The sequence below is a fragment of the Neopelma chrysocephalum genome, unplaced genomic scaffold (assembly GCF_003984885.1).
Source record: "Neopelma chrysocephalum unplaced genomic scaffold, ASM398488v2 Primary Assembly neopelma1_22, whole genome shotgun sequence".
NCBI lineage: Eukaryota > Metazoa > Chordata > Aves > Passeriformes > Pipridae > Neopelma > Neopelma chrysocephalum.
Window position 1 is genome coordinate 20,573,063 of NW_020897689.1, and position 26,606 is coordinate 20,599,668.

The window sequence follows — 26,606 nt, forward strand, 5'->3', positions numbered from 1 at the left end:
TTACAGCTTTGATTTCATGCAATGGCTATTGAGTGATGATACCAGAGTTTGAAGCCTGAACTTTGAATTTCACACAGGTCCATGCAGTCTTTAGGAGTTGCAGAGGTGAGGAAAGGATATACAATTTTAGTATATGTTTTCATTTGAAATTTTTTTAGTATGTTCAGTATTCTCAAATATAATGGTCTATAACAGACAAGTAGTTTTTATCTGATGCACCTTCCTTTATGAGTAGGTTGCTGCTGCTGCTACAGAAGAATTGGGTGGGTTCTGTTAGGTCCTTGAAAAGGGCTTTTCATGTTAAACCAGTCAAATACGAAGCAGAGCAATCTTGTCTATAAAGAGTTATTTCAGTCTTAAGGAAATAACTTCAGGAACAAATGAGCCTTCGACATCTGTTTTGTCTTTTTTTTTTTCCCTGGTGCAATTTCCATACTAGACCAGCTCACACATGGCTGTGCATATGTTGTTTAATCTCTTAAATTGCAATTATGATCAAAAAATGAGGAAGGAAGTCTATGACTAGGAGAGCAAAGCAGAGGGGGAGTTAGACATATGGGATAGACCAATATTCTTGACTTCTCCTTCAGGGAATAGATGTCATCTGTCATTCCCTCTAGCCTGGAAAAGATTATAACAAAAGGATATGCTTCATCTGTAATGATGAGATCACCTTTTCTTCTCCTCAGGGAGCTGAAGATGGTAAAAGAAGTTTGTTTCCTTCAAGAGCCTGGCAAATAAGTTCTAACAAACAGCAAAAACAAGGGTGCAGGGAAAAGATACCCAAGGGAATCCAGACATGGTCTGTCATAGCTATATGACACAAGTGGCTATTTGAATTGCTGGGATATGTGGATTTGTCCTTTCTTTAAAAAATGACTGTGTTTGTTCTCATGCCTTCTTTGGCAGTTTCAAGTGGCTATTGTCTCTCAAGTAAGATGCCGGAACGTGCAGAACAATAAAAAAAGGTTATCTAGCTGAGCTTCGGGTTAAACACCTTGCACTTGACCAGTCAGCTGTTCAAATAGAGTTACTTTCATTTCTCCCCAGTGCATAGTCTTGTAAGTTCAGTCTCAATAGATTTGATATGATTTGAAGTATTGTCTTCAGTGGGGGAAAACTAAATTTTTTGTTATTATTTTGCAGGTGGCTTCAGGTGAATGCAATGAAGACACTGAAGTTTACAACATTACCCTTAGTACTGGGGATGAGCTCACTTTAATGGGGCAAGCAGAAATCCTTTATGCAAAGTCTTCTAAGGAGAAGTCACGACTCAACACCATCTTCAAAAAAATTGGAAAACTTAATTCAATTAGTAAGCTAGGCAGAGGCAAAATGCCCTGCCTCATCTGCATGAACCACAGGACCAATGAGAGCATCAGTCTCCCTTTCCAGTGTAAGGGCAAGTTTAGCACCCGCAGTCCACTGGAGGTGCAGATGCAAGAAGGTGAGCACACAATTCGCAATATAGTGGAAAAGACCAGGCTGCCCGTTAATGTGACTGTGCCTAGTCCTACACCAAGGAACCCTTATGACCTGCATTTTATCCGCGAAGGGCACAGGTACAAGTTTGTCAACATTCAAACCAAGACTGTAGTGGTTTGTTGTGTGCTTCGTGGAAACAAAATTATTCCCATGCATTTTCCCTTGCACTTGACACTTCCGAAGTTTATTCTACCTGACAGTTTGGTGAAGGGGGAGCTGTGGCACGAGTCCCTCATCCAGCACTGGTTTAATATATGTCAGGAACAGTTTGACATAGATGAGTATTCCCGTGCCGTGCGAGATGTGAAAACTGACTGGAACGAAGACTGCAAGAGCCCGAAGAAGAGCCGATGCACAGGGCACAGCCACGTGCCAAACTCCCTCAGCTACGCGCGGGATGAGCTCACACAGTCCTTCCACCGGCTTTCAGTGTGTGTCTATGGAAACAACTTGCATGGGAATAGTGAGGTGAATCTCCATGGCTGCAGGGACTTGTGTAATGAGTGGGCCCTGTTCTCTCATGATGCTCTTCAGTACCAGGAGTCTGGTGACAGTGGCAGCGATTACCTTTTCCCTGAAGTTAGCGAAGAATCAATGTTTCTGCCTACAAAACCAGAACTTCCTTATGAAGAGCTCTGGTTGGACCAAGGGTCTGGAAAGGGTGGTGACCAGCCTCTCTCTTGCTCACTAAGTGAGAAGAACAAATGTGACAACTACAGAGGGTCCTTCCGATCAAAGTGTGGTACTGCATCTCTTCCTGTGCCTGCAACTGTCGGAGCAACCACAAAGTCTTCAGATGTTTCCCTACCTCCACCTCCAGTGCCTCCCAAATCAGAAGCAGTAAGTCAGGATTATTTATGTTAGTTTGTTTCTTTTTTTAGATGGTGAAGAGTTTGCTTGGAGATATTTTTAGGGAAGACTTGGTGAAGGGGGGAAGGGCACATACAGGGCAAGGATATAGTGAGACCTTGCAACATGTGCAACTTCAGCGAGCTTTCTACATGTGTAAGTTATGTCTTAAAAATTACCAGAGTATATTTAATATTACTGATCTAGTAGCTTAGCCTGATACTTTCAGGTGATATTTATTGAGTTTTTTTGCTCACACAAACAAGATCTAAGAATTGCTGAGTCACTTCCTTCTCTTGCTTTCCACATCATCTCTCCATGTGGCCTCCATGTTTTCTCATATGTCCTGTGGCCGAAGTGTGTGGGTCATGACTCCACTCAGAACTGCCTCAGATGACCTTAGTGTGTGCATCTTCAATTAACAGGCCCTGATAATGAGGACAGCTAGAATTTTTATGGATTTGAAGTGTTTGTTAATGAAAGATTATCTTCTCTGAGCCTGTGTCAGATTTTGAAGACTGTTAAGCGTCATTCTTCTCAAGGGAACTTTATCAAACCAGACCTGAACAAATTGCTCTATACTTCCTATTGAAAGAAAATGTGTTTACATAGGAACTCTGCAGAATTGATAAACGAGCCTTCTAGAGGACTCAGTCTTAAACAGAGCATGTTTCCTGGCCTAGGGTTTCTAATGAAAACTCAGGGGAGAAATCACTTCTCCAAACCTGAAATGTCATGGAGTCTTAAGAGACAGAAGTACGGATGTGTTTTAACAGGAGCTTATGTGGACTGGCTGCAGAATCCACCCGTCACGTGGTATCTTGACGTAGTCCTAAAAATTAGGGTTTTTTTTAAAAAAGCAAGGAAAAAAATACTCCCCCAGGAAAGGGTGTCTAGGAGTCTTTAGCAAAATGTAAATGATATATACTTATATAACATGAATCCTGCTGGATATCATTATTTCACAAATTCATTATACAGGGTTTTTTCTGGAATTAAAAAAAAAATAATTCTACTTGTAAACCCTATGGTAATTTAAAGAGCATGGCTGTACAGTAAACTAAGACTAATTTGAGACCAAACTGCAGCAAACCATGGTGATCCCATACCTTTCTAGCCTTTCTATCGTGAGTCAGGTGACAATCTGGTTGAAAACTAAGTTGTATTTGTTCATGCTGGGTTAGCCTGCAGCAAATTGCCGTCGGGATCCCTCTTGGCCAGGCTCTGTGTCTGCTGGAGAGGTGCAGCAAGGAGAGGAGGGGAGGTCACCATGCAGGCATGAAATACCCAACTGCAACCCTTGCAGTGTGCCACCAAAACTTCCCTGAAAAGCAGATGCAGCAGCTTCAGCAGCCAGGAAAGTCAAGACATTGTGTCTTCTTAGCAAAGAGTGTTTACGTGCAGTGTCTAAGTGCAGGAACCCAAGAGCACTTCCTTGCTTCTGAGGTCAGGTATGCACTGACACTTTGTCCAGACTCTTGGACAAGATCCCAGCAGCACCATATTGGGATGAGACTCCTTGGCAACCTACGCTGATGTTAACTGGTGTGGGGCTGGTCCCACCCTCCTCCTCCTCTTTTCCCAGCCACATGGTCCTGGCTTCTCTTTTGTGCTGGCTCTGGCACTCCGGTGTTTGGGCAGGCAGCCAGGTCTGGATCTGGAAAATGATTAGTTTCCTGCTAATTTCTGTGAGCTGAACTGCTTCAGCACAGGGTCAAAGGAGTGCTGGAGCCAGCACCGGGGAGGGGGTAGGGGGGGAGGAAGGCAGCCCTTCTGGCATGGGGGTGACTGCCTGGATCACCCTGAGGAATGAGTGTCTTGTGCCATGCCTGAGGTGTGGGCAGTGGAGTGCTGGGAGAGCTGTGAAGCACCTGCTTCAGCATTCATGTGGACCCTCATACCTGGGGAATCCTCATGGCATAGTGACTCCCTTTTGGAGGCAGCAGGGTGACATTTGGAATAGATGTGTATGTTGCCTTTTAAAGTTATTTTGGAAAGTGTGCAATTTTGCCATGTGTGTCTTACATTACTGAGGTAACGTGTGAATGCTGTCAGCAATTTCAGTATTGCTTTCTAGCCATAGTGGAGAAATAATTTCTGCTAAAGATATTAAGTTGCATTTAGAGGTGGGCAGGGGGTGTAACCCCATTAAAAATAAAACAAAATTAAACCCCTACATTTCCATAGATCATAATAATTTAGGCTCGCTTTTATGGCTTCCCGGAACACCTTTAGAATGACTATCGGTGACCTACTGAATTCACCCGTGGGCTAGGGCCAAGGAGATGTTTGCATGGTTTCCATGTAGGTATTTATAGAGTAAGTAGATCTTAGGAGCTGCTGATGAACATGTGGTTTAGTCATCACTGCCTCTAGAATGATATTCCATAGTGTTTCTGTGTAAAGGTTGGCTGGCAATTGTATTTTTGCATGCACTAAATTTAAAATGTGTGTCCAGGAGCTGTTTGCAGGAGAGAAAAGGACATCTGGGTATTTCAGAAGCTGTTGTGATTTTCTTCTCTCCAGCAGGATGAAGCATTCTGATATTTCATGTGTATTTTCTAAATACCTTCCAGAAAATCCAAGTAAGGTGAAAGCAGAAAGTAGGAGAGGGGGGAATGACTTCTGAATTAAGGCCTGTAAAATAGTAATTGCTTCAGTCCCCAAACACTAATTTGCATAAAATCAGAGGCTGTTTTCCTGCTTGACATAAAGCACATCCCCGATGGAGTGTGCCGGAAGTTCAGGTTCCTGTGGGCAAGGAGCACTGGACTGCTCTGTGTTGCGCTCGCGGTCATGCCAGTGACAGGGTGGGTTTTATCCTGCCAGCCTCTGAAGTGGTCACTGAGATGAGAACCTGTGGTGCCCAGATTCAGGAGTGACACCCCAGGGCCCAGGGAGTGCAGGCAGGGCTTGGGCTGACAGCAAAGAAAAGGAGCAGAGGTCTTAAAATCAACATAGCACCTCATACCATCAGAAAGGGATCACCATTCCCAGGTCACAGGAAGGAGGGTTGGAGCATGGGAAAGCTCAGACAGTGTTGAGTAGAAGTCTCAGGTTGTGCAGTGCAAATGTGTTTTATCTGTATCTGACAGCTGTATGGCATCTAGTGCTTCCAGGACAAGCAGTGTTTCCCACTAAGAGCAGCAGCCATTGAGGTGATGGTCATGTTGCACTGTGGCTGTTCCACTCATCTCCCACATTTATTTCATTGCTGTTCTCTTGGACCTAGAGAGGATAACTCTCCTCTGAAGCTTCCCCTTGCTCTTATCAGTTTCACTTGCAAAATTTCTCCTTTTTATTCCCCTGCTGGGTTTCCTGGGCTTTTTTACAGGCAGCTGCAATTGTGGTCTTGTGACAGGGACCAACCAAGACTGCAAACCAGTATTATTTATGGCCTTGTTCTCATTTGCAATCTAGGTCAACAAGGGAGTTTGGCATAGTTTGTTATGCCAGCACCTTTGAATGCCAGCAGTCTTCCCAGGAAAAAATCCCTTTAACCCTTTGACCATCTGCTGTACTAAAAGAGCTCCCCTGAATGGTGTCTCTAATTCCATGGATATATATTCAATAGCATGCAGTATTAACTTTGCCTAGTTTGACTTGCGGGGGGGAAAGAAAGTCCTTGGGCATCTTTGGGGCACAGCGCTAAAATGGTTGAAGAGTTTTATGCTCAAACTCAATAACAAACATGAATAAAATTGATTCTTCTTTTTTTCTCTTTTCCTTGAAAGAGCAAATAAGAACCCTTAGAACAAGATTTATTTCAGTGTTTTATGCTGTTGGGCATTTCCTGTAATTTTGACTTGGTTTGAATTAAGGAAAAAATGTACTACAGTGTCCTAGTCCCCAATTTTCCATTTCACAAAAGTACTAAATGGGTTGTTGCATTTTGAAAGCACTGAATTTGATTGCAAAAGGTTTCACATTTATTTTGTTGTTAAATAAATTAAATCACTTTAATTGCTAATTACGTGTTGCAGAACTGCTAAGATAACTTTTAGTTCTGCAGTGTTGTAAAATTTAAAAATAAACTGTAACTTTCAACCACAGAAATAATTTCCCTTTTCTGATGCATCTAAGACTTTTTCAGACAAGGAGAACATAGAGGTCTCTTCATGCCCAGGGGCAGCTGAGTCATCAAAAATCCTACCTGGCAGCCTAATTCCCAGTAGCCCTGCTCACCTCTAGCCCTACTAAATAAAGTTGCTCTCCAAAATATGTCCTGATGAGATTAAGTTCTTAATTCCATAATTTTTTCTGTGGGGATGGATCTTGACATTTTGCTCCTACCTAGGCAGACCAAACTAAATGTCAGATAAGCAGTGCTACACTTGTGTGTTTTAAGCTGTAAGGTTGTCCGGCTGCACAAAGCAAACCCGTTGGTTGGGGGCATTATTTGAACAGACTCTTCTGCCCACACCTTTCCACTTCTACATTTTGTACAATCTTATCCTGGACTGCTTTGACAGCCACAGAAGGACTGAAGCTTCAAGTTTGAATCCCAGCAGCTGCTACATGTAAGATACATGTACTATTCCTGAAGGAGGGAAGCTGGGAATTGTCCTAGAGCTGGGTAGCTGAGTATCACTGGTGAAGTCAGGAAACATTGAAATCTACTGTGGTCTTTTCATTACATAAGCTTGGTTTATTACATTTTAATAAATAATACTAATGAAGTTTAGTCCTAATGAATTGCTCCTTACAAAAAGTATAATATCAGGAACTGTCTGTCTGATTTGTTATATTACTGGAATGTTCTTTTACGTTGTTTCATAGTTGATACTTTTTAAATGAGTGGATATCAAACTACTGAAATACACCCTAAAAAAGATTGGTAGTAGCTCTACTAGTGGCAAAGTGTTCTTTTGGACTTCTTTGACAGCTACATACTATTGCAATTATAGACACTTTTTCATTTTTCTCTCCTCCCTTTTTTAATTACTTCCTTTCAAAGAACAAGGAAGAACCAGATGTGTTTCGTCTGATTGAGACTGCTGCCTGTTGACTGCTGACTGTTGCCCAGATTGTCTTGCTGTTTACTTATAGGTTTTTCTTTTGTACAGGTAAAAGAGGAATGCAGACTCCTGAATGCTCCCCCGGTCCCACCACGGAGTTCAAAGCCGTCCTCCACCAGTCCTTCCATCCCTCCTCGTACAGTCAAACCTGCACGACAGCAGACCCGCTCTCCCAGCCCTACTCTGTCCTACTACTCTTCAGGACTGCACAACATGTATGTGTTAGATCTGTGAGAGCACTGTACTAGCATTTTTTGAGGAAGTTAAATTTAGCAGTATTCTTTTTGAAGGGACTCATTGCTAAGGCACGGTACCATGTCAGACTCGCTGACTTGTAAAATGGGCTAACCTGTCAATTTATTTTTAAAAATTCAAAGGGAAGCAAAGCTCCAGAAGAAACTATGTTTTACTAGGTAGGACACAGCAATTTATATTAAATACTTGCACATATTGGTATAGATAATATCACTCTTAAGTGACACAGGCTGTCTAAATGGAAGATCCTGCATAGTTCTGTATGGTTCTTGAAAGGCTTGAATCTTGCAGTCAGACCATCTCGAAGCTAGTGTTTTGGGTGTGATTTCAGTGCTACATGCATGCAGTGCAGCCAGCTCTGATAACCAGGGACACAAAAAGAACGTGGTAATCCAGAAATGTGTTGTGCCAACTATATGTGAACCTACAGGGTGGGTGTGATGGAGGACAGAGAGGCCAGTAGACGCCAGACACCACTGAGTGCAAAGTGAGGTGTACCAGAAGGGGACCAGATGACTTTCAGATCAAATACACTTCAGCACAAACCTAACCCACAAACTGGAAAATCTGCTCAGGCTAGTTGAAAGTTGACAGTAAATTCTGAATTATGTGGCTGCATAGCTTTTCCAACAATGAAGTGTTCATCCTTTGGCTTTAGAAAATGTATGCAGCTTCTGAAGCCTCACCTCCTTTTTGCCTTGGATGTCTTGTTGCTATTATTTTTGGTACCACTTCAGTGAGAAAATGCTGGATATTACAAATTCATCTGAAAAACCACTGAAATCATTTAAGCCTGGATGCAGTTGGTGTAATATCTTGTGCTGGAATTGCCTTTCTAAGCCATACTGCACATTTGCAGCTTAGTGTTGTGTATCTGGCAATGATCACTCTAGATCAAGGCTGCCTGCTTGTTTTTATGAAAGCCTATTGGGTAGTTCTGTCAAGGTCTAGTCCACAGGAGGCTCAGCATAAGACCTCCCAGCATTTGGGGCCCACCAAATGCTGCTTACTCACTTTGTAGCTAAGAATACATCTGCCTTCCAAGAAACCAGGAAAACAGAAGTGAAGTTTCTCAGGAAGACAGGAGGTTGTAGCAAGGTGGGGGTCAGTCTCTTCTCCCACGTAACAAGCAGGAGGACAAGAGGAAATGGCCTCAAGTTGCACCAGGGGAGGTTCATATTCCATATTAGGAAAAATTTCTTCACAGAAAGGTCTATCAAGCATTGGAATAGGCTGCCTAAGAAAGTGTTGGAGTCACCATCCCTGGAAGTATTTAAAAGACATGCAGATGTGGCACCTCGGGACATGGTTTAGTGGTGGAGTTGGCAGTATTGGGTTAATGGTTGGACTCGATGATCTTAGAGGTCCTTTCTAACCTAAACAATTCTGTGATTCAGTGATTTGCCTTGAACTTCATAGTATTTGCATGGAATTCATCTCCAGCTTGGGTCCACACCAGATGTCTTCATTTTGGTAAAATGGACCTGGTCCTGCAGAGGAAGCTACTAGAAAGTTAGCAATGTTTGGAGTAACCAGATTACTGGTGAAGCTGCTTTGCCATTTATATCAATGATCTTATTTTCTGGATTGTGAAGGGTTGCAGACAATATTTTAAACACAAATAAAGAACAGTGTGATTTGTCCTTATCTGCCTATAAAAATGCCTGATATCTGGCTTCAGCTATATTTGGGGTTTCTCTTAAATCCTTTGGCAGTGAGTCCCAGAGAGTTAATTTTGGTGAAGGACTAATAAGGAAACACTTTGAAAATGTTATTTTGTCAGTTTTCAGTAATTCTGTTAATCTTTTAAGTCATTAAATGTTGCCAGTTCTAATATTGAATTAGAGAACAGAAACAGCATCAGTTGATTTAATTCATCTATACAGTTAGTTGTTGACACCACCTTGCTGACTGATTCCTCTGAATTGGGCAGCCTGATGGCTTGGTTTGTGAAAAATGGTTTCCACTGTGTTTGTTACACCATTTGGTCTTTAAGCAGCCAGAAATGATCAGTTGATGGTGTGTCCTTGTTGAGGGGAGAAATAAACCACATCTCTGCTATTGTAAACATGCAGCTGCTTTGCCTGACAGACTTGTATTAGTGACATAACAGGAAAAAAGCTTGGAAGGCATGGAGTGGAGACGGAGGGATGGTTAGATAGAGGGAAACTGCATCTGTTGGGGCTGATATTTTCCAGTGATACAGATTAGAGCTGCTTTTACACATCTGCACTTTGTGTTTGACCTGGGCAAGTCCAGGTTGCCTTCCTTTCTTGACTAACTGTAAGCACACAGGGAAGTAATTTTGTGTCGATTCATTCAAAACTATGCTGGTTTTTTGAAAGCTGCTACAGTTCTCAAGCAGTTTTCACTGAGCTGTCATGGCATGACTATTGAGTTTCTTTCTTGAGTAGTTGGTTTTCAGGAGAGAGAGGTGAGTAATTAAAACATTTTTTTCAACTGTTGGTTTCCGTCTGTTGTGTTGAGTAAGGATTTATAAGTCTACTAATTGTTTTTCCAGTGTTCTCACTTAGTTGGCCAAAATTCCAAAAATCACACAATCTTTCAGACTTTCTTTTAGAAAGTGGCATAAAAGCAGCAAACATTTGCTTTTGAGAACAGGTTGTGTGCTTTTGTTGGCATCTCTGTCTCATGGGAACACCTGGATATAAACCATCAGTTCCCTCAGATGAGCTGAGCTTAGTTCACCACCTGGAAGTAGGTCAGGGTAACTTTCTTTAGGTGCCTTTGAAGAGCATATATTTCTTGCCAAAGCTTTTTAAAGATATGGACATACAAACAAGTTACTGTGGGGTAAGCTTAAAGCCTGATACTTGAACACATACAGCTAAGTCTGCCTACCCTTCCAGGTAAAACTCTTCCTTTGGCAGTAAGCATTAACTTACTGTGCACTGGTGCACATGGTCTAGTGCAATGGGGACCTGCTCTGATATGAGCTTTTGCATACCATGACACATCTGTGGTATAAAAATAAAAAATACTGGATTGGAATGTCTTCTAGTATATGTGAAGCTGTTTCTTATCCATGGTGGTATCCCTCAGGAATTCAACAGTGAAAAACTGAGTATTTGTGAGATGACACAGAGCTGAATTGAGACATCTACTTTTTAACAAGCTTGAAAAACCAAGACGTGAGGCTTTTGGGTATATCAGCATCTTGTCAGGCTTGTAGAAGGGGTAAAAGAACTGCCGATGCATTAATTCAAATGTGTTAATTCAAATATGAAAAGCTCTGCCAAAGGAAAGAAGATTCTTTCCTTGTGACAGTCACCCTCTGACTCTGTCAGATGATTTATGAGTTTATTCAAATGCCACATTTTTTCATACTAACAACATCCTTTCTGCTTTGTTCCTTAAGTAATGTCACAGAGAGCGACAACACCAACCCAACTGAGAGCACACCTGTTTCCTGCTACCCTTGTAACAGGATGAAAACTGAATCCAAAGAACCTGAGAGCATGATGCCTTTGGGAAGCCCCTTAGCTGAAGCTCTGCCTTCAAGGTTATCTTGGCCAAACCATTTTTCAGGAACTGCTGAAGCCCTGAACAGGAGTGATTTCCTGCTCGATCCAAGCAGGAGCTACAGTTATCCCAGACAGAAGACTCCAGGTACGCCAAAGAGAAACTGTCCAGCACCTTTGACTTTTGACTTCGATGGGTGTGAGCTCCCAGCAGGGTACTCCCCACTGACTCCAGCAGAGTTCACAAACACCATCTCTAGCTGTCCAAAGTCAGCAAGTTACTCTCTAGACTGCACTGATGAGAAGACTCTGGGAGTCAGCAACACAAAACAGAGCCACTCGTGCCCTGCCTTACCTCCTCGGGCACCGAAGTCAAGTGAAGATCAAACAGTTACAGACATGTGTCCCTTACCACTGAAAATAGATGGTGCCGAGGAGGAGTCAAAAACTGGCTCTCCAGACCTCTTGGAAGATCAGTATCTGGTTAAAAAGGGCATGCAGGATACGTTCTCTGTGTCTTATCCCTTCTCATCTCCACTCCACCTCCAGTTGGCACCAAGATCTTGTGGGGATGGCTCTCCCTGGCAGCCACCCACGGACCTTTCTGGACTCTCGATAGAGGAAGTGTCTAAATCGTTGAGGTTTATTGGTCTGTCAGAAGATGTCATATCATTTTTTGTTACAGAGAAAATTGATGGCAATTTACTGGTTCAGCTTACAGAAGAAATCCTATCAGAAGACTTCAAGCTAAGCAAATTGCAGGTTAAGAAAATACTACAGTTCATTAATGGCTGGCGGCCCAAGATGTGATGCTGACAAGTTATTAGTGAAACTGTACGAGGTGTGCTCAATACACTTCAGCTAATACATCACTTCCTGTTTTTTGCACTAAAAATTCTTCCTGTAAATAGTAGTAGACAAATTCTTACTATGCAGATAAACATTTTTGAGTGGTGAATGGATTTTTTTTTTCTATGTCAATAATAAAGGTAGAGACTCTGCAGAGGTGTGCCTTGTGCATCCCTCAACATTCAACAGCTGCTAAAAACTGGACACTAAGGGAACTTTTACTCCATAGTCTGTTAAGACTTAGTCGTATTTATTACTGAACAATTTGATGCTGAAAGACACACACCAATCCAGTTTACAGTTTTATGTTAACTGCAAAAAAAATGTATTTCTTACAGGATTATTTCTGTTCAAATAATATTTGGCAACATGCTGTGACTTTTCTTCCGTTTCTGTTAACAAAAAGCATGTTCAGATATACAAAAACATTGATTTTGACACTACATCTGAAAATGTTAAGAACTGCTGTGAAGTGCCACTAATACACTATTCTTGCAGCGTTATTTTTATTAACAATATCTTCCTGACTATCTGTAACATGGATGCATTTTCCATGTTACTTTGAGCAAAAAGAGTTAAATGTTTTTCAAACAAGAGTCAGCTCGTTGCCCAGAGGGGAGGGAGAAGGGGGATTTTCTACTGAGCCACTCTGCCCTGGCCAATTAAAAGTTTATGACCTGTAGATTTCAAAAGTTGCTTTTGTAGTCGGATGACTGGAGTAAATAGCATGACTTCTGGTCGTGCAGCTTTCTCATGGGAAAGGCAGTTCAGTGCACAGATCTTTTCTCAGCAGATCCTGCCTGCAGCAGTAGCCTGCTAGCAGAGCCCTCCCTGTGGTGAAAGGTAGCAACCCCCTATGTTTCCTCTGCTGCTGTTATGATCATGTGAAAACTCACTCAGTCTGCTGTGCTATTGCTGAGGTCGGATCTGTGTGGGAAGGTGATAGTGCTCCTGTAGCATGCCTTTGAACTAAAGCATTAGTGAGGTGGGAGGAGGGATCAGAAACACAGCATGGCTGGAGAATGGGCTAAGTGAGGTTTTGGGCCGTGCCACGGGAAATGCTTGTCATGTTGTCAGTTCACCTCTCTGGTTTGCAGTGGGTGTCAAATGGGAGGGACTGTAGTATCAAAGGATGGGCTAATTCAGTTGCCCAGCTGCAAAAACTCACTGCAGTAGATGTCACATGGAAGTAGCAGTTTAAAGGGAGCACAGAGGTGTTAAGGGGCATTAGTCTGCCCCTGGAAATCTCTCAAATTTAACTGCTCAGAAGGCTAGAAGTAAGATTAGGTTTTGATAGTCCTTTGCAGATTTCTTGCAGTTGGCAGAGCTCTCTGAAATATGTATAAATAACCCCGGGATCCCCTGCCCTTGTATACCGGATTCAAGGATTTGTGGAGGTCCTCAGGAAACAATCTGTGGTGTCCCTTCTCAACAAGTGTGCGTGTCCAGGATCCTCAGGTGGTCAGAGCCAGGGATGCTAGAGCAACTTCACCTTTACTTGCTGCTGAGCAGAGCCCTGGCCAGGGAGACACCATCACCTGCCTTTCTTTTTGATGTACAAGAAAAAAGATCTTTCCGTTGTAGGGCACGTAGTGCAAGCATCAAGAGAAAATACAGAGCAGGAACAAAAATAGGAGACTGATTTTCCCTATTTTCTCAACCATGTTGACTCATTACAAAGAATTTATTTGCAAATAGCATTTTCTGTACTTGAGGCAAATTTCATGTCATATCTCCATGCCAAAGCCAAGATGCATTATTTGTCTCGCAATAATGCAAACCACCAGTTCCCAACCAGGGAGCAAAGCCTGATTGTTGTGGGTACTAGAAAGCCAATAAATATCCCAATAGAAAAACCCCAGGAGTTCATAATCCTACTCTTTTTTGTAATGTATTGACTTTTAGCAACAGATCGATAGCTTTCTCTAGATGCTCTTGAATTAGCATCCTAAAATATTCTAGCTGCAAGTAATACTAAATCCAATTAAATACTGTTCAGATATATATGCTTGCTAGTAGACACATGCACGTTGAAATCAATTGCCTTTTAATCCTCACTGTGTCAAATGAGTGTTCAAATTTAAAAGGGCCAAATCTTAAATGTCAGGTACTTTTCATTGTTTTGCTTGGCTTGTTAACTCCAGGTAAAAAAACCTAAAATATCTCAAAGAGAAAAAAAAAAGAAGATATTGTAGTCTTGGTGATATTAACATTAAATACTGCAAACACCCCCCAGGATAGTGACATCCCCAAGAAAATACTGTTGTTTGACTATGGATGGACACCTATTCTGTTATCTTTGCTTACCTGCTTGGAGTGGTTATTCTTGCAAATAGCCTGGTGGAATTTGCATTCATGACTGTGCTGCATGAACATTGTATATGCATAGACCAAAATGCAACTGGCCACTGAAAGGCCCAGAAATGTGCATTGATTGCAGAAGCAGAGGCTGTGTGCAAAAGTACAGCTAGAACCTCTAACTGCAAACTTGCTACTGATGTCCTTCCATTTGTCTTGTTCTGGCTTGGCACTGCTTACTTATTTTTATGCATCATGTGTTAGCATTTAAACTTTTCTTTTACCCTCAACCACTCATCACCTTATTTTTTCAAGCCCTTTTGGGGGATTTAACTGTTCCTAACCTTTGTGTTCTGTGAATTGTATGACTGCAGTGTCAATGTACCTGCTGTGATGCCCAGGCTGGACTGAAGTATCTGCTCTGGTGCAATCAGTAGAGTGATGAGCAAACTGGGCAGCTGGAGTGTGGTGGCTTGGCTTTTTGATCCTGCATTATGGAAAGGGGTACCTTTTGATAGGAAGCCAGGCTATGGCAACTCCCAAGCACAGCTCAGAGGTCAGCTAATGCGGAAAAGCAGTCTGGTTTTGGAGGATAATGGAGTTCAATCATGTTGATGGGAGTTGTGTTGGTTGTCCTTGGGGCCTGACAGAAAGTCTGGCCCATTTTGTCTGCTAACAGAGATGTAGCCATTGAGTTCAGACAACACAAGTGTGCCAGAGTGGGCCTAAAATCTCATAGTTTTTTGAGGCAGTCTACTAAAATAGGCCAGTCCTAACCTTAGATTTCTCTCCTCAGATTAAATAAATGTAAGGTCTTTGGTGCTTATTTGGTTATCAGTGTCTGAGCTGTATGTTATCCTCGGGGTTTTTGTATGTCTGGGGTTTTGGTAGCAAAAAATCTGGCATGTCATTCTGTATGGAGCTGTCTCTTTGTCCTGCACCAGGGAACATGTCCTTTCTATGCAACAGTCATGTGGAGGCACAAAAACTGATGCTGCCTTCAGCAGTGAAAGCTCGATTCTAGCATGGAGGCTTTCCTGGAGGTGGACACAGAATTGGGCAGGGGAGGGATGAAGAGGAAAACTTGAGGGGAAATGCTGGTTTCCTTTAAATACTCATTGTGCCTAGGATTAAGAATCTTTGTATTGCTGCCTGCCTGGCTAACCAAAGCTGTATTGAAAGCAACTCAAAGTGCATATTTGCATTCTAATTCTTGCCGTATTGTAAAAATTGCCTACAGCTAGAAACTTAGACAGAAAACATTTGGTCCATCCAAATTTAGAAGGGCAATGTATTTTGAAGTGTTCTTTGCAGCTAGAAGCAAGGGTTTGAAGTAACTGTATATTACACAAGGGTTTTTCTAATACAACAGTTTTACTTGCCACTTTAATGGACTTCATTCCACAACAACAGCTTCAAGGGAAACAGCATAAATAGTGAAGCTGTCTCAAAAGGCACTGTGTTTCAAACCTGTCTATAAATAATTGAAGTGTTTTCTCCTATGTTTTCGTCTTGAATCAACTCCCTGATTGTCCTCCCGGTAAATAAATTGTGCTGGCACCAGCTACTTGTGTGCTGCCCAGCGTGGTGCCTCCCTGCAACACAGGTCAGCAAAGTCCTGCCTGCTGGCCAGGCAGGGGGTACACCGTGCTACTTAAAAGCCAAACACCAGTCCTGTGTGAGAGGACTATGGCTTAGCCCAGCTCTCCTGGCTCCTCTTTTTCTCTCTCTGAAATTGCAGGGTTCCCTTATACAAGCAGAAGGTACAGATGAAATCTTAATCAGCGTGAGGGGATCATCATTTTTATTCACTGTATTAGGGATGGCAGGGCAATGGGGAAATGCAGGCCCCTTGTTGAGACCTAGCAATAAATGACTCTTTGTTTTGTTATATTTTAAACTCCTAATAGTCCAGGAGTTGTTCAGACTTTACCATTTTTGTGCATAACAACCAAATTTTCAGTGTGAAAATCTGCAGAGTGATTCTCTTGACTTGGACAATCTTCTGAATTATATTAAAAATATGTTAGTTCTTAGCTCTTTAGATTCACTTTGGATATGTCAAAAAAGTAACACTTTGGGAAAAAAAAAGAGAAAGCCCCAAAACTTTGGCTTAGTACATTTCCGTTATAAAACGAAGCATGTTTTTTGTGGAATTCTGTGCTGTTTTGGGCTTTTGTGTAAAAGGCTGAAGGCAAATTATTATTTAAACCAGGTGCAAATAAATATCCCTGTAATGTATATGAACAAATTTAAACCGCGTATTGTAAGTATATAAACTGTATATTAAAGAAACTATTTTCATGATATTTTGAATGTGTACGGAATTTGTTGTACTAAATTGGTTGGGTTGCATGAATTGTATAAAAGGGTTGGTTTTCATTTAGTAATTTCACTGACTTATCCTCTTGCTTATCTCAATATAATTTGGAAATAAGCACTTCTTAGACAGTGAATTCACAAAGTAAGATTGGGATAATTGAGAGGAGCAGTCAGGCTTTTCCATTTAACCTCTCCAGACACATTACTTTTCCCTGTCTTGTAATTTCACTTGCTCCCCTTCAGCAAGAGTATTGAGCTGTGTTTCCCTGAAGAATTTGTTGCCAGACAGCTTGCCTGTCTCTAGCAGACATTCACCTAAAACATTATTTTCCCAAGCCCTATTATCTCTGTTTTGGAGAAAAGTATTCAATTATAATCTGGATATGCTTTTAAGTGCAAGACCATGCACAAATATTCCTGCTTTGCAGAGTCTGTGAGGCATTTTATTGGGTAGGGAGAAAATTGGAGGTAAAAACAACAGTGTGCTGTAGGTTACAGGTTGCCTGTTCCCGCTTCCTTCGATATTGGAAAAAGAGGGAAATGTCAGCTCTACAAACATGCATGTGTTATGCAGATAAGTTGCTGTTATGCCAGATTCCCTTGGGCTGAAGCTTTGTTTGCTGATACTAGGCCAAAGGAAAGTTTACTACAGCACAACAGTAGTTGTGGAGGGTTTTATGGAGGGACTCATTAATATAAGTTTATGAGACATAAAGCAGGGCAGAATCTGACACAGTGGTTGCCGTTAGATTTGAGACAGATGGGGTTTACTTGCGTCCAACCCTCACATTCAGAGCAGGGAAGAAGCATGTCTGGAAGCAGGATGTGCATTATTGGGGACTGGGGGTGAGGAGGGGCAGAGAGAAGCAGAATTGTTTTCACCAGTTAAGAAAAATCTCATTCACCATGAGCAGGTCCGTCCAGGGCACATCTCTGCTCCATACTCCTAAGAGGGGAAAGAAAAATATTTAATTTTTGAATGCTCCAATAAGTTGGCTCCAGCCTGAGCAAAAACGTCTACAGGATATATAGGATACCATTCACTGTGTGAAGGGGAAGTGAAGGATTATAGCTCATGTAAAACTATGTCCATCTCCCTATTGCAAAAGTGGTGTTCTAAAGCTTTAAAGCAGGTATACATATTTTATATATATATATATACATACACATACATATTATATGTATATTCTAGTAGTCACCAAGCCTGACATAAATCTCCTGTCTGACTAGTCACCATGGCTACCCAAAAATATGAATAAAGAATAGAGGCAGGGGAGAGACCTGAAAACACAGCTCTCCTCTTTGGAAAGTGCAAGCTTAATGCTCGTGGACATGCTGCTCCTCTTGGTGTGACACATTCGCTAATTAGAGCTCTCCTAGATTTCTTAGGTGTGTGTGTATATCCTGTTCTCCCTCTCACTGGGGCTCCTGTCCTTGAGGCGAGTTGCTATGGGATGCAAGGTACTGACAAATCCTGATGTCCTGTCTCTCGTGTTGCTGGTGACTAATCGCTGAAGTCCTTAGTTGCAGCAGACTGTGCCAGCTCAGGTCGTCACTAGCTCAGGGCACTCCACACCACGCTCTGTTGCCCAGGTATAAACACTCGATGCACACGTCACATGTAACCACTTTCTCTTGTGCACAAGAGTGACTTAAAGCTGCAAACCTGGGTGAAGCTCTCATGTTCTCCCTTTTTTCTGTGCCATGAGCAGATGATGGGATTTGCCATTGCAGAATGAACAGGAAATCTGACCTGTTTGGGCAGTTGCCCTTGGTGATTTTTTTCCAGGTCCTCAGTGCTGCTGGAAATCTCCCTTCCATGGCAGTATGATTTTTAGGGATTCCCTTGGCACCCCTTGCTAACCACTACCTCTGCCTGTATGGCGGCTGTTGGAATGGCAGCTCCACAAAAACTCACTATTAGTTGTATTCTGTATATAGAATTTTTTTCTCTTTTCTTGCCTGTGATTGCCATGCTGAGCAAAGATCAATTTTTGTTAGAAGCTGACAGTATTTGTATTTTTATTCAGTTGCCTGGACCCAGCATTTCTCTTTTCCCAGGATAAATCATTTATATTCATTTTCACTTGGCATAAGGAAGAGCTGCTATGAAGAGTGGCTTTGAGGAGGAGATGTTTTCTTATCATTCTCACCATCAGATTCCAAAGGTGGAAAGCTAAAGACGGGTAACCAGGCTGCCACAATGGAGGCAGAGAAATACGACTCAAATCTTTATTTGTTGCTCAACAAGACTTCAAAATGCCCTTGGCTCCTGGGTGGGACAAAAGGAATTTCTTGCCAAACATGCTTGGATTAAATGAAAACCATTCCTCGCAGGGAGTCTGGAGTAGGAAGAAGAAGAAAAAAAGGGAAGAAAGGGATAAGAAGAAAACATCTCTACGGTGCCAAGTCTGAGGAGCTGGCAGTGAAGCGGAGGGCTATGTCCTCTGGCTGCATGTGGCAGTGGCTGCTGTAGTTCTTGTACGTGCCACACAGTGTCAGACTGGCACACAGCAGCAAAGACGAAACCAGCTGTAGGGGCTGCAGAGGGTGATAGATGGGCTCAGGGATCTCATTAGGACTCCCTGCCAACCCCGTAAAAGCTCTGTCATGACAAGGATCTGTTTTAAGTGTGCTGGTGCTATTCCATTATACAGTACCAACAATTATTCTTAATGAATATGGGGGTCAATGAGGCAGGTCTCCAGGGCTGGGTTTCCAGTGGATTAGTGTAAACAGAAAGCAGAAGGAAATGCTAATAGGTTGACAATGTAAGACCTGGCAGAAAGTCTGGCAGAGCCCTGAAAAACTGCATATATCTTGGCTAATCTTATTTATTTAGCTGCAGCTCTGTAAATGGGAGAAACATATGACAGCTAGAAACTGTCCTAAATGTTAGTCCTAGGTTGTAGCCCCTGCTCCTGATGAATGAACCATATGCCATCCTGGTAACCCAGCCCTCCAGTCTCCTCCTGAAGAATATGGGTGTTTTCATCCCTCAAAAAGACTGAAAAGTGGCACTGGATTAGTATTGCATAGAACAATAGAATCGTTTGGGTTGGAATGGACCTTTAAAGGTCATCTCATCCAAACCCCTGCCTTCTACTAGACCGGGTTGTTCAAAGGCCCATCCAGTCTGGCGTTGAACACTTAAAGAGATGAGGTATCCACAACTTCTCTGGGTAACCTGTTCCGGTGTTCCACCACCCCCATCATAAGAAATTTCTTCCTTATCTGCAAGCTGAATCTACCCTCTTTAAGTTTAAAACCACTGCCCATTGTCCTTTCACTACAGACTGTTGTAAAAAGCCTCTCTCCATCTTTCCTATAAGCCCACGTTTTTGTATTAAAAGGCTGCACTAAAGTTGCCCCAGAGCTTGCTCTTTTCCAGGCTAAGCAACCACAACTCTCAGTCTCTCTTAGTAGAGAGGTGTTTCATTTTCATGGCTATGAAATTTCTCCTTTTACTAACAAATCAGTGAAACTGCGGTAGACATGGCCATGGCACTTTGTCTGCATCTGTCCCACATAGTCTACAGTTACTCTTGCCTTATTTCTGAAACATTTTTTCTTTTCTGCTTCCTTTAATAAAAGGTAGTGATATTCAAATTTTTCTTTTACCTATACAGTAAAGTTTCCAATAACCCTTCCTTCCTGATTTAGGGGCACATATTGGTTTCTTTGTCTGATTTTTCTCTGCTACAGCTGGTTTACTGAAAAATGAAGTGTCATTTCACAGATTCTTTAATGTTCATTTTTATTTTGTAGAATTCAGTCTGAGCTCCTTGTGCAATTCTAAAAACTAGGACTTGGAAACTGAGTCTCCAGCAGGAGTGTGGCAGTCCAAGGATAAAAAGCGTATAAATTAAAAAAGCAAAAAATGCTACAAATCCAGGTTTTCCAGGCTGACCTACAAACCCAACACAACATATCCTTTCATTTTGTCACCCTCTTTTGCTACCTTTTGGTCTCCAGAGACTGACTGGGTGCCTCTTCCCATGGGTGATGGTGTGGTTGCAGATGTGGGTGGCTGCCTCTGGTCCCAGATAGAGTCCTCCTGCTATGTCCAGGCAAACCAACCCATCCTCTTCCTCTCCTGCTCCTGCTGTCTTCACCCCTTTTGCTCTGAGATCTTTAACCTCTGAGCTTCCATTGCAAATAAACATGATTTTGGCTTCTGCTGTGCCTGCAAATCCTGAAGGAAGCAGGTAGGGTGACATCCACACATAAAAGCAGGTAACTAGTGTTTATAAAATACCCAACTGCTTTGGTTCAGTGAGTTCAGAGAATTGTTTTGAGGACCACAAAACTCGTGGTGGATAGAGTTTCTTTCATTCTTCTTCCCTGATTCTTCACATGTGAAATGAACCCGTCCCCAAGCCTAACGCATGGTCTGATATTTCTGCTACTACTGCCCTGAAAGTAGCTAGTTATTTCCCCACTCTAGAGGTTACTGAGGCACCTTCAGCTACTCTCTAGCTGTATGGAGTTCAGTTTTCTAAACGTGTATAACGTCACTTAGATTTGCTAGCAGGCAGCTGGAGTCTGATTTTTTCAGCTTATCCAAATGACTTATGCTCATATTTCCTTCACCCAGTGTTTTTGCAAGAAAATTGAAAAATCTACTTAGAGTGAAACTAGATAGACGATCCATGAAAATTGGTATCATCTTATTCCTATTAATGGGTTTAAAAAGAAAAAACAGAGAAGAGCAAAACACAAGGACTTACATTTAGGCTGCATGTTCTTAATCTTAAGTTTGAAATATCAGGGCTGATCGTGAATCTTCCCGGAGCCGTGAATTTCCATATACAAGATGCAGCTTTGAAACCTTTTTCAAAGTTTTATGTTTGAACTGTGAAAAACCAGAGATGAGAAGGCAGTTTCTGAAGGAGAGGCCTCTCTGTTGCGCTGCACCTTTCATCTCCAAACACAAAGGACCAACACACAGAAAAAGAGCATAAGCCGAGCCGCAGCAGCTCAGCCCAAGGTTGCAGCCTGGTATCACCTCCCTCACAGCAGCCCCGAGCAAAGGGCATGGCAAGGGAAAGGGAACAGGAAACACCAGGATATTTCTTGTGACTGGTTTCCCCATCTCCAATGAGTTACATGTCCAGGGCTTTCAGAGACAGTAGTGGTATTTTGTATTTAAAAGTCACTGTCTTCACTAATGAGTTTCGAAGTTTCATGCTAAAATGCAAATTTTTACCTGTGGCTCATGTTGGATTTTATTCAGGAGTGCTAAGCAAAAATCTAGGTTATAGGAACAGATGCATTCAAAGACCCCAGTGCCACCACTAAAACAGTATCAGTATGTTGTGTTTGTAAACCATATGTGATTCTGCCTCTGGTATTTCTGTTCTTGCAAGCTTTTCTGAGGTGTTACAACTTTCTGTTGGTACTCACAGAGTTTGAAATTTGTGCAATAATGCACGAAGTACTTTGAATTAGAGGATGCTTGTTTCTGGCTGGGTTAAAAAACCCCTCCCAATTGTCAAGGGATGCAGTGTGCACTGACTCATTCATGGGGATCTAAAGGATAAGTACCCAAATAACAAAGAACAAAGAAAATGTTGTCTTGGACCCCAAACCTCAGTATTTCTCAAGTTCTGTGTGAAACCTTATTGCATGGGTTCCTGCATTTATTTCTCAGACAAAATTTGCCTTGAAATGAAGAAGGACTTTTAGAAGCCAGAGGGGATTCCAGCCAAGAAACTAAGGTAATGTTCATCAGCAAAAATTTGACCCAAGGCATTATTAAGCCTCTTAGGCCTGTGTTCTATATCAGAAAAATTCTTCCCAGGGAGCTGTTCTCCATAACAGCAACTGCTTATTGCTCTCGATTTTGCCATAAGCCAAGATCATAAATGAATTTTTAATTGATATAATGTAAGACTTGGAACTTTTTTGGGGAAAGAAGAATTACAATTCCTTCAATCATGCTGAAATATTTGTGAGATAATTTTAAATAGGTGTTTTCTAGAAAGCTTTTCTATTTCTACATTTTTAATACTTACCATAAACTTATTTCAGACAGGAGCTCTTTAAAAGTCAGGGCATCAATAAAAAGTTGTTAAATGCAAGCTAACTTCCAGTTAGCTAGAATTTTTGCTGAAACTGTGCTATAAAATTGAATGCAGATGTGAGTATGCACCTGTGTGTCTGTATATATATTCATGTAACTAACAAAAAGTACATGAATAAGAAGTCATCTGCTACTTGTCTGCTGCTTAATATACAGCTTAAGTGCTTCTGCAATACTGAAAACACAAGTTTTTCTAGCATGTGAGAACAAGCAAGTGAACTTGCCTGACTGACAGGAAGTAAAATCTGCTCGTGAAGACAGACTCATTGTTCAAGTAAAGGGAAATGGAAAAAGGGGTAATCCAGGCTCCCTTTTAAGTTTGTTTAATAATAAGGTTTTCTTCTGAGAGAATCAAAGATTACATTCACACAGGTAAAGGGCTTTTTAATTTGATTGTTTTAACTGAGCTTCTGTACGCAATTTTCCATTTGATTTAATTCTATTTAGTATGATAAATGCTGATTAATCTGAATTTTTTTTCTTTTTCATTTTCATGTATGAAAAACAGAGATGAAAGATTAGCTTCTAGTGACCTGCATCAAAATATAATTTGACTGGAAATGAAATGAATTTGGATTTAGCTGTATCTCTTGGATAGGTTTGCTGCAACAACAAATCTATAAAGTTAAGCTGCCTCTGCTTGAGTGGAAGAGGTTTGTTCAGCTGAGCTGTGAGAAGCTCCTGCAGTTTCTGCCCTGTGTCTGACTGGGAGTCAGTGCCATCAGATCCTCAAAATGTAAAGGAATTTAGTATTTTTAAGTAAGATTACTACAGCAGCTTTTCATGGTTTAATTATTTTATATTAGAGACTGCTGAATGATGCGTTCAGTGAGCTGATTGCTTTTCAGAGAGCATTAAAAGATTTACTTGCTCCCTGTTTCAAACATTTGGAAGTTTTTGCGCTGGGATGAAGGGAGCTGTGGAGCAAATCGTGTCTGTCCTCGGGTGCTGGCAGCTCGCTTCCTTGGTAGCTTGGGCTGTGTGGAAGGAATTGTGACAAAACATAATTATTTTGGATTTAAGCTTTGTTGTAACTTGGTCTGCGCTTTGTCTCTCAACTGTATAAAAGGCAATGAGCACTGATTGTTGGATTTCCTTAATCGGTAAGTATTAGTGGCAAGTATTAATACAGCATTTCCCCCTGCCCTGCTGGTGGCACTGGTCTCGCTTGGTGCCCACTGCCTGCTCTGGTCCTGTGCTTGCGGCTGGTCTGCGGTGGGTAGCTGGTGCCCCTCAGGGCAGAGCGAGCAACTCCAGGTGAATGTCCCTTCAAATCCTGGTGTCTTGATTTGCCTCAAGGCATCAGCTGCAGCTCAGGTTAAAGCAGACACTGGAACAAAAATTCAGGCAACTTGCATGCCAGGGCATTCTCCTTTCCTCAACATACCATTGTGTGACTGTAGCTGCTGGAGTTGCCGTCCATCCTCCACCTCGGTGGGGAAATATCCAAATATCGTATATCCCAAGGGCAAACAGTTCTGCTTACAATATTACAAATATCACATGAACAGTGTTTGCAGAAAAATTGATTTCTTTTGGATAGTGTGCAGGAGGAATAAGCAGTCATAAAACCCACCATCCATCAAGGTACCTTTGACTAACAGCCCCATGGAGACACTGCCAGCCAGCCCCATGGATGGGCATGGCAGTGAGAGAGGCTGCCCATCAGCACTGCCATGAGAGGAACTTGGTGTCAAATGGGAGGGACTGGCATTTACCAAACAGCTAAAAATTTCTTGTCAGCATGACTTCAAGTGCTCTGAATCCTGTTGTGATATTCTTCAGTACTCTTTACAAAAGCGGGCAGCAGTTTTTTCCTGAGGACCTGCTCAGAAGGATCCCATTGTTTCAGAGCCAGAGACTGGCCTGGCCTGTGCCCGCCACTGCCTCCTGCCACTCCCTGTGCCTGGTGGGGATGGCTGCCATGCTGCCTGTGGAGCTGAGAACAACCCTTTCTACCTATCATCATCTCCTCTTTGCCAAATTTCCTCCTGTTACCTGGCCCCAGACACAACTCAGTGACAGCTGAGCGTCCCCCAAGCTGGCTCCATGCTCCTCCATGAGCCCTCTTTGCAGGGACTGATGCTGGAGCTTCAGTGAATCCTCTTGAAGTGTGGATTTTACTTGCTGAGCTGCAATAAAATGTATAAACGTAACCATTTCTTTGAATTTTATTATTTGTGTGCTGTGCAAAAAGTAGTCCAGTATTTATTTAATAGTTCATCTCTTTAATAGTTAATCTCATGGCATTTCTCTGCATCTGGAGGAAAATACCCCAGACAATAATGCTGCCTAATAATATCAAACTGATGAGCAAAGAAATAGCACCCACATTCTCAACTGATACTGTGGCAAAGATCAAGAAATACTGCAAAACTCAAAGTAAGTTATAAATTGCACTAATACTGGCTAATGGATAATGAGATTCCATTTAATGTTGGTAATGTGCAATGTAAGTGTTGTTTCTTAAATAGGATATCTTTGACCATTTAAGCAAGTCTTTAGCAACAAACATTCATGGCCATGAGTATATTAAAAAAGCCATTTTGTGTATGCTGCTGCGGGGTAATGAGAAAGTTCTCAACAATGGGGTGCGCATTAAAGGAGACATCAATATCTTGTTATTAGGTAAGAGCATGTAGAGTTAATAGTGCATTGATAAGTTATTTTATTATCACCCCTCCTCATTCTGCCAGTGTAGTTCTGTTATGCAATATTAGCAAGAAAATAAAAGTCAACCCAGTACAAAGACTCATTTTGCCTTATACAAGAATGTTTGTTAGCATCTTAGGATCAATTTATTTTATCCTTGGGCACATTTTTACAATTATTTCTGTTTTGTCCCACACTTCCCTATTTACTTGACATCTGTTCCATGCTTCTAACTAGTGCCAGCATGATGTGCAATGGAGTCTAATCCTGCACTGCTCAGTCGGGCGAGACACCCACTGATTCCACGAATGGGTTTCAGTTTATCGCTCAAGTTGATAGAACTATTCTACTTCTATCACTTGTAGTCATGGTAGCTGTTCAGTTGTGACTTCATTTCTAAATGCTTTGTTTTCAGTACCATAATTGAGTTACATTAGCTGCCTACGCTAACCTGCGACATAACAGCTCCTGGCAGAGGTGTCAGCTTCCTTACATAAATCAAGCTCTTTGTTTCTGTACAGAGTTTCAATCAAATATTTGATAGCTTGCTTTAAATATAGATTATCCTAAAACAATAATCCTTTTCAAATCATCCTGTTAGAGTATGTCTCTTCCGTCCTCAGGAGAGCAATTTGAAACGCCTGCTCTACACTGCAACACTGTGGCATTTTAACCACGTCAGTACAGGTGGGATCTGCTATCCAAAAACCCCTTGTCAAAAGCATTTGCTCAGCACCTAAACTGCCTTGCTGTGAACCCAAATATAGCACACATGGAGCCACGGAAATTCAAAGCAGTTGTATAAAGGCACTCAATGACATGCTAATGGATCTGCTGTGCTTTACAATGCAAAGGACTGTCTATTAAAGCTTTAATAAAGCCAGAAATTGGTCCCTTAAGAAAATGCAAAGCTAGCATGGACATAAGCAAGCTTCTTTGAAATTTGGAATGAGATCTGAAATTAAAAAAAAAAATAAAGAATTAAAAAAAGATTTATTCTGGGAGGATTCTACAAGAACTCTAAAGGAAAGTGTATTGTGAGAGTTTCCATATCATTTATTGAAATAGAATTTCTAAGGATGTCTTTAGTACCCACCTCTGTTGCAGTATTGTCTAGAGGAGTGTTAGGTATGTAATAATATCATAGTAATATAAACTTTTCATTAAGAAAACAGATTTGGTTCTTATATATATATATATATATATTTATCTACTTATATTTTTAACACTCTTGACCTTAGAAATGCCAGCTTCTGTTTCTTTTATTTCCAGTTTGAGATTGAAATGAACAATTGCAATCCTTCTTACATA

At 41.6% G+C, this 26,606-nt stretch overlaps 1 protein-coding gene across 1 annotated transcript in view; it reads left to right on the forward strand.

The window, feature by feature from the left end:
- The window catches only part of GAREM1 (GRB2 associated regulator of MAPK1 subtype 1), a 99,976-nt gene extending 83,431 nt beyond the window's left edge, over window positions 1-16,545 (forward strand). Inside the window, exons 4-6 of the mRNA XM_027674565.1 lie at window positions 1,147-2,325; window positions 7,401-7,567; window positions 10,987-16,545. Of these exons, the coding sequence (XP_027530366.1) occupies window positions 1,147-2,325; window positions 7,401-7,567; window positions 10,987-11,899 (2,259 nt within the window). The 3' untranslated portion in view covers window positions 11,900-16,545. The remainder of the gene's footprint in view (window positions 1-1,146; window positions 2,326-7,400; window positions 7,568-10,986) is intronic.
- Window positions 16,546-26,606: the final 10,061 nt, after the last annotated feature.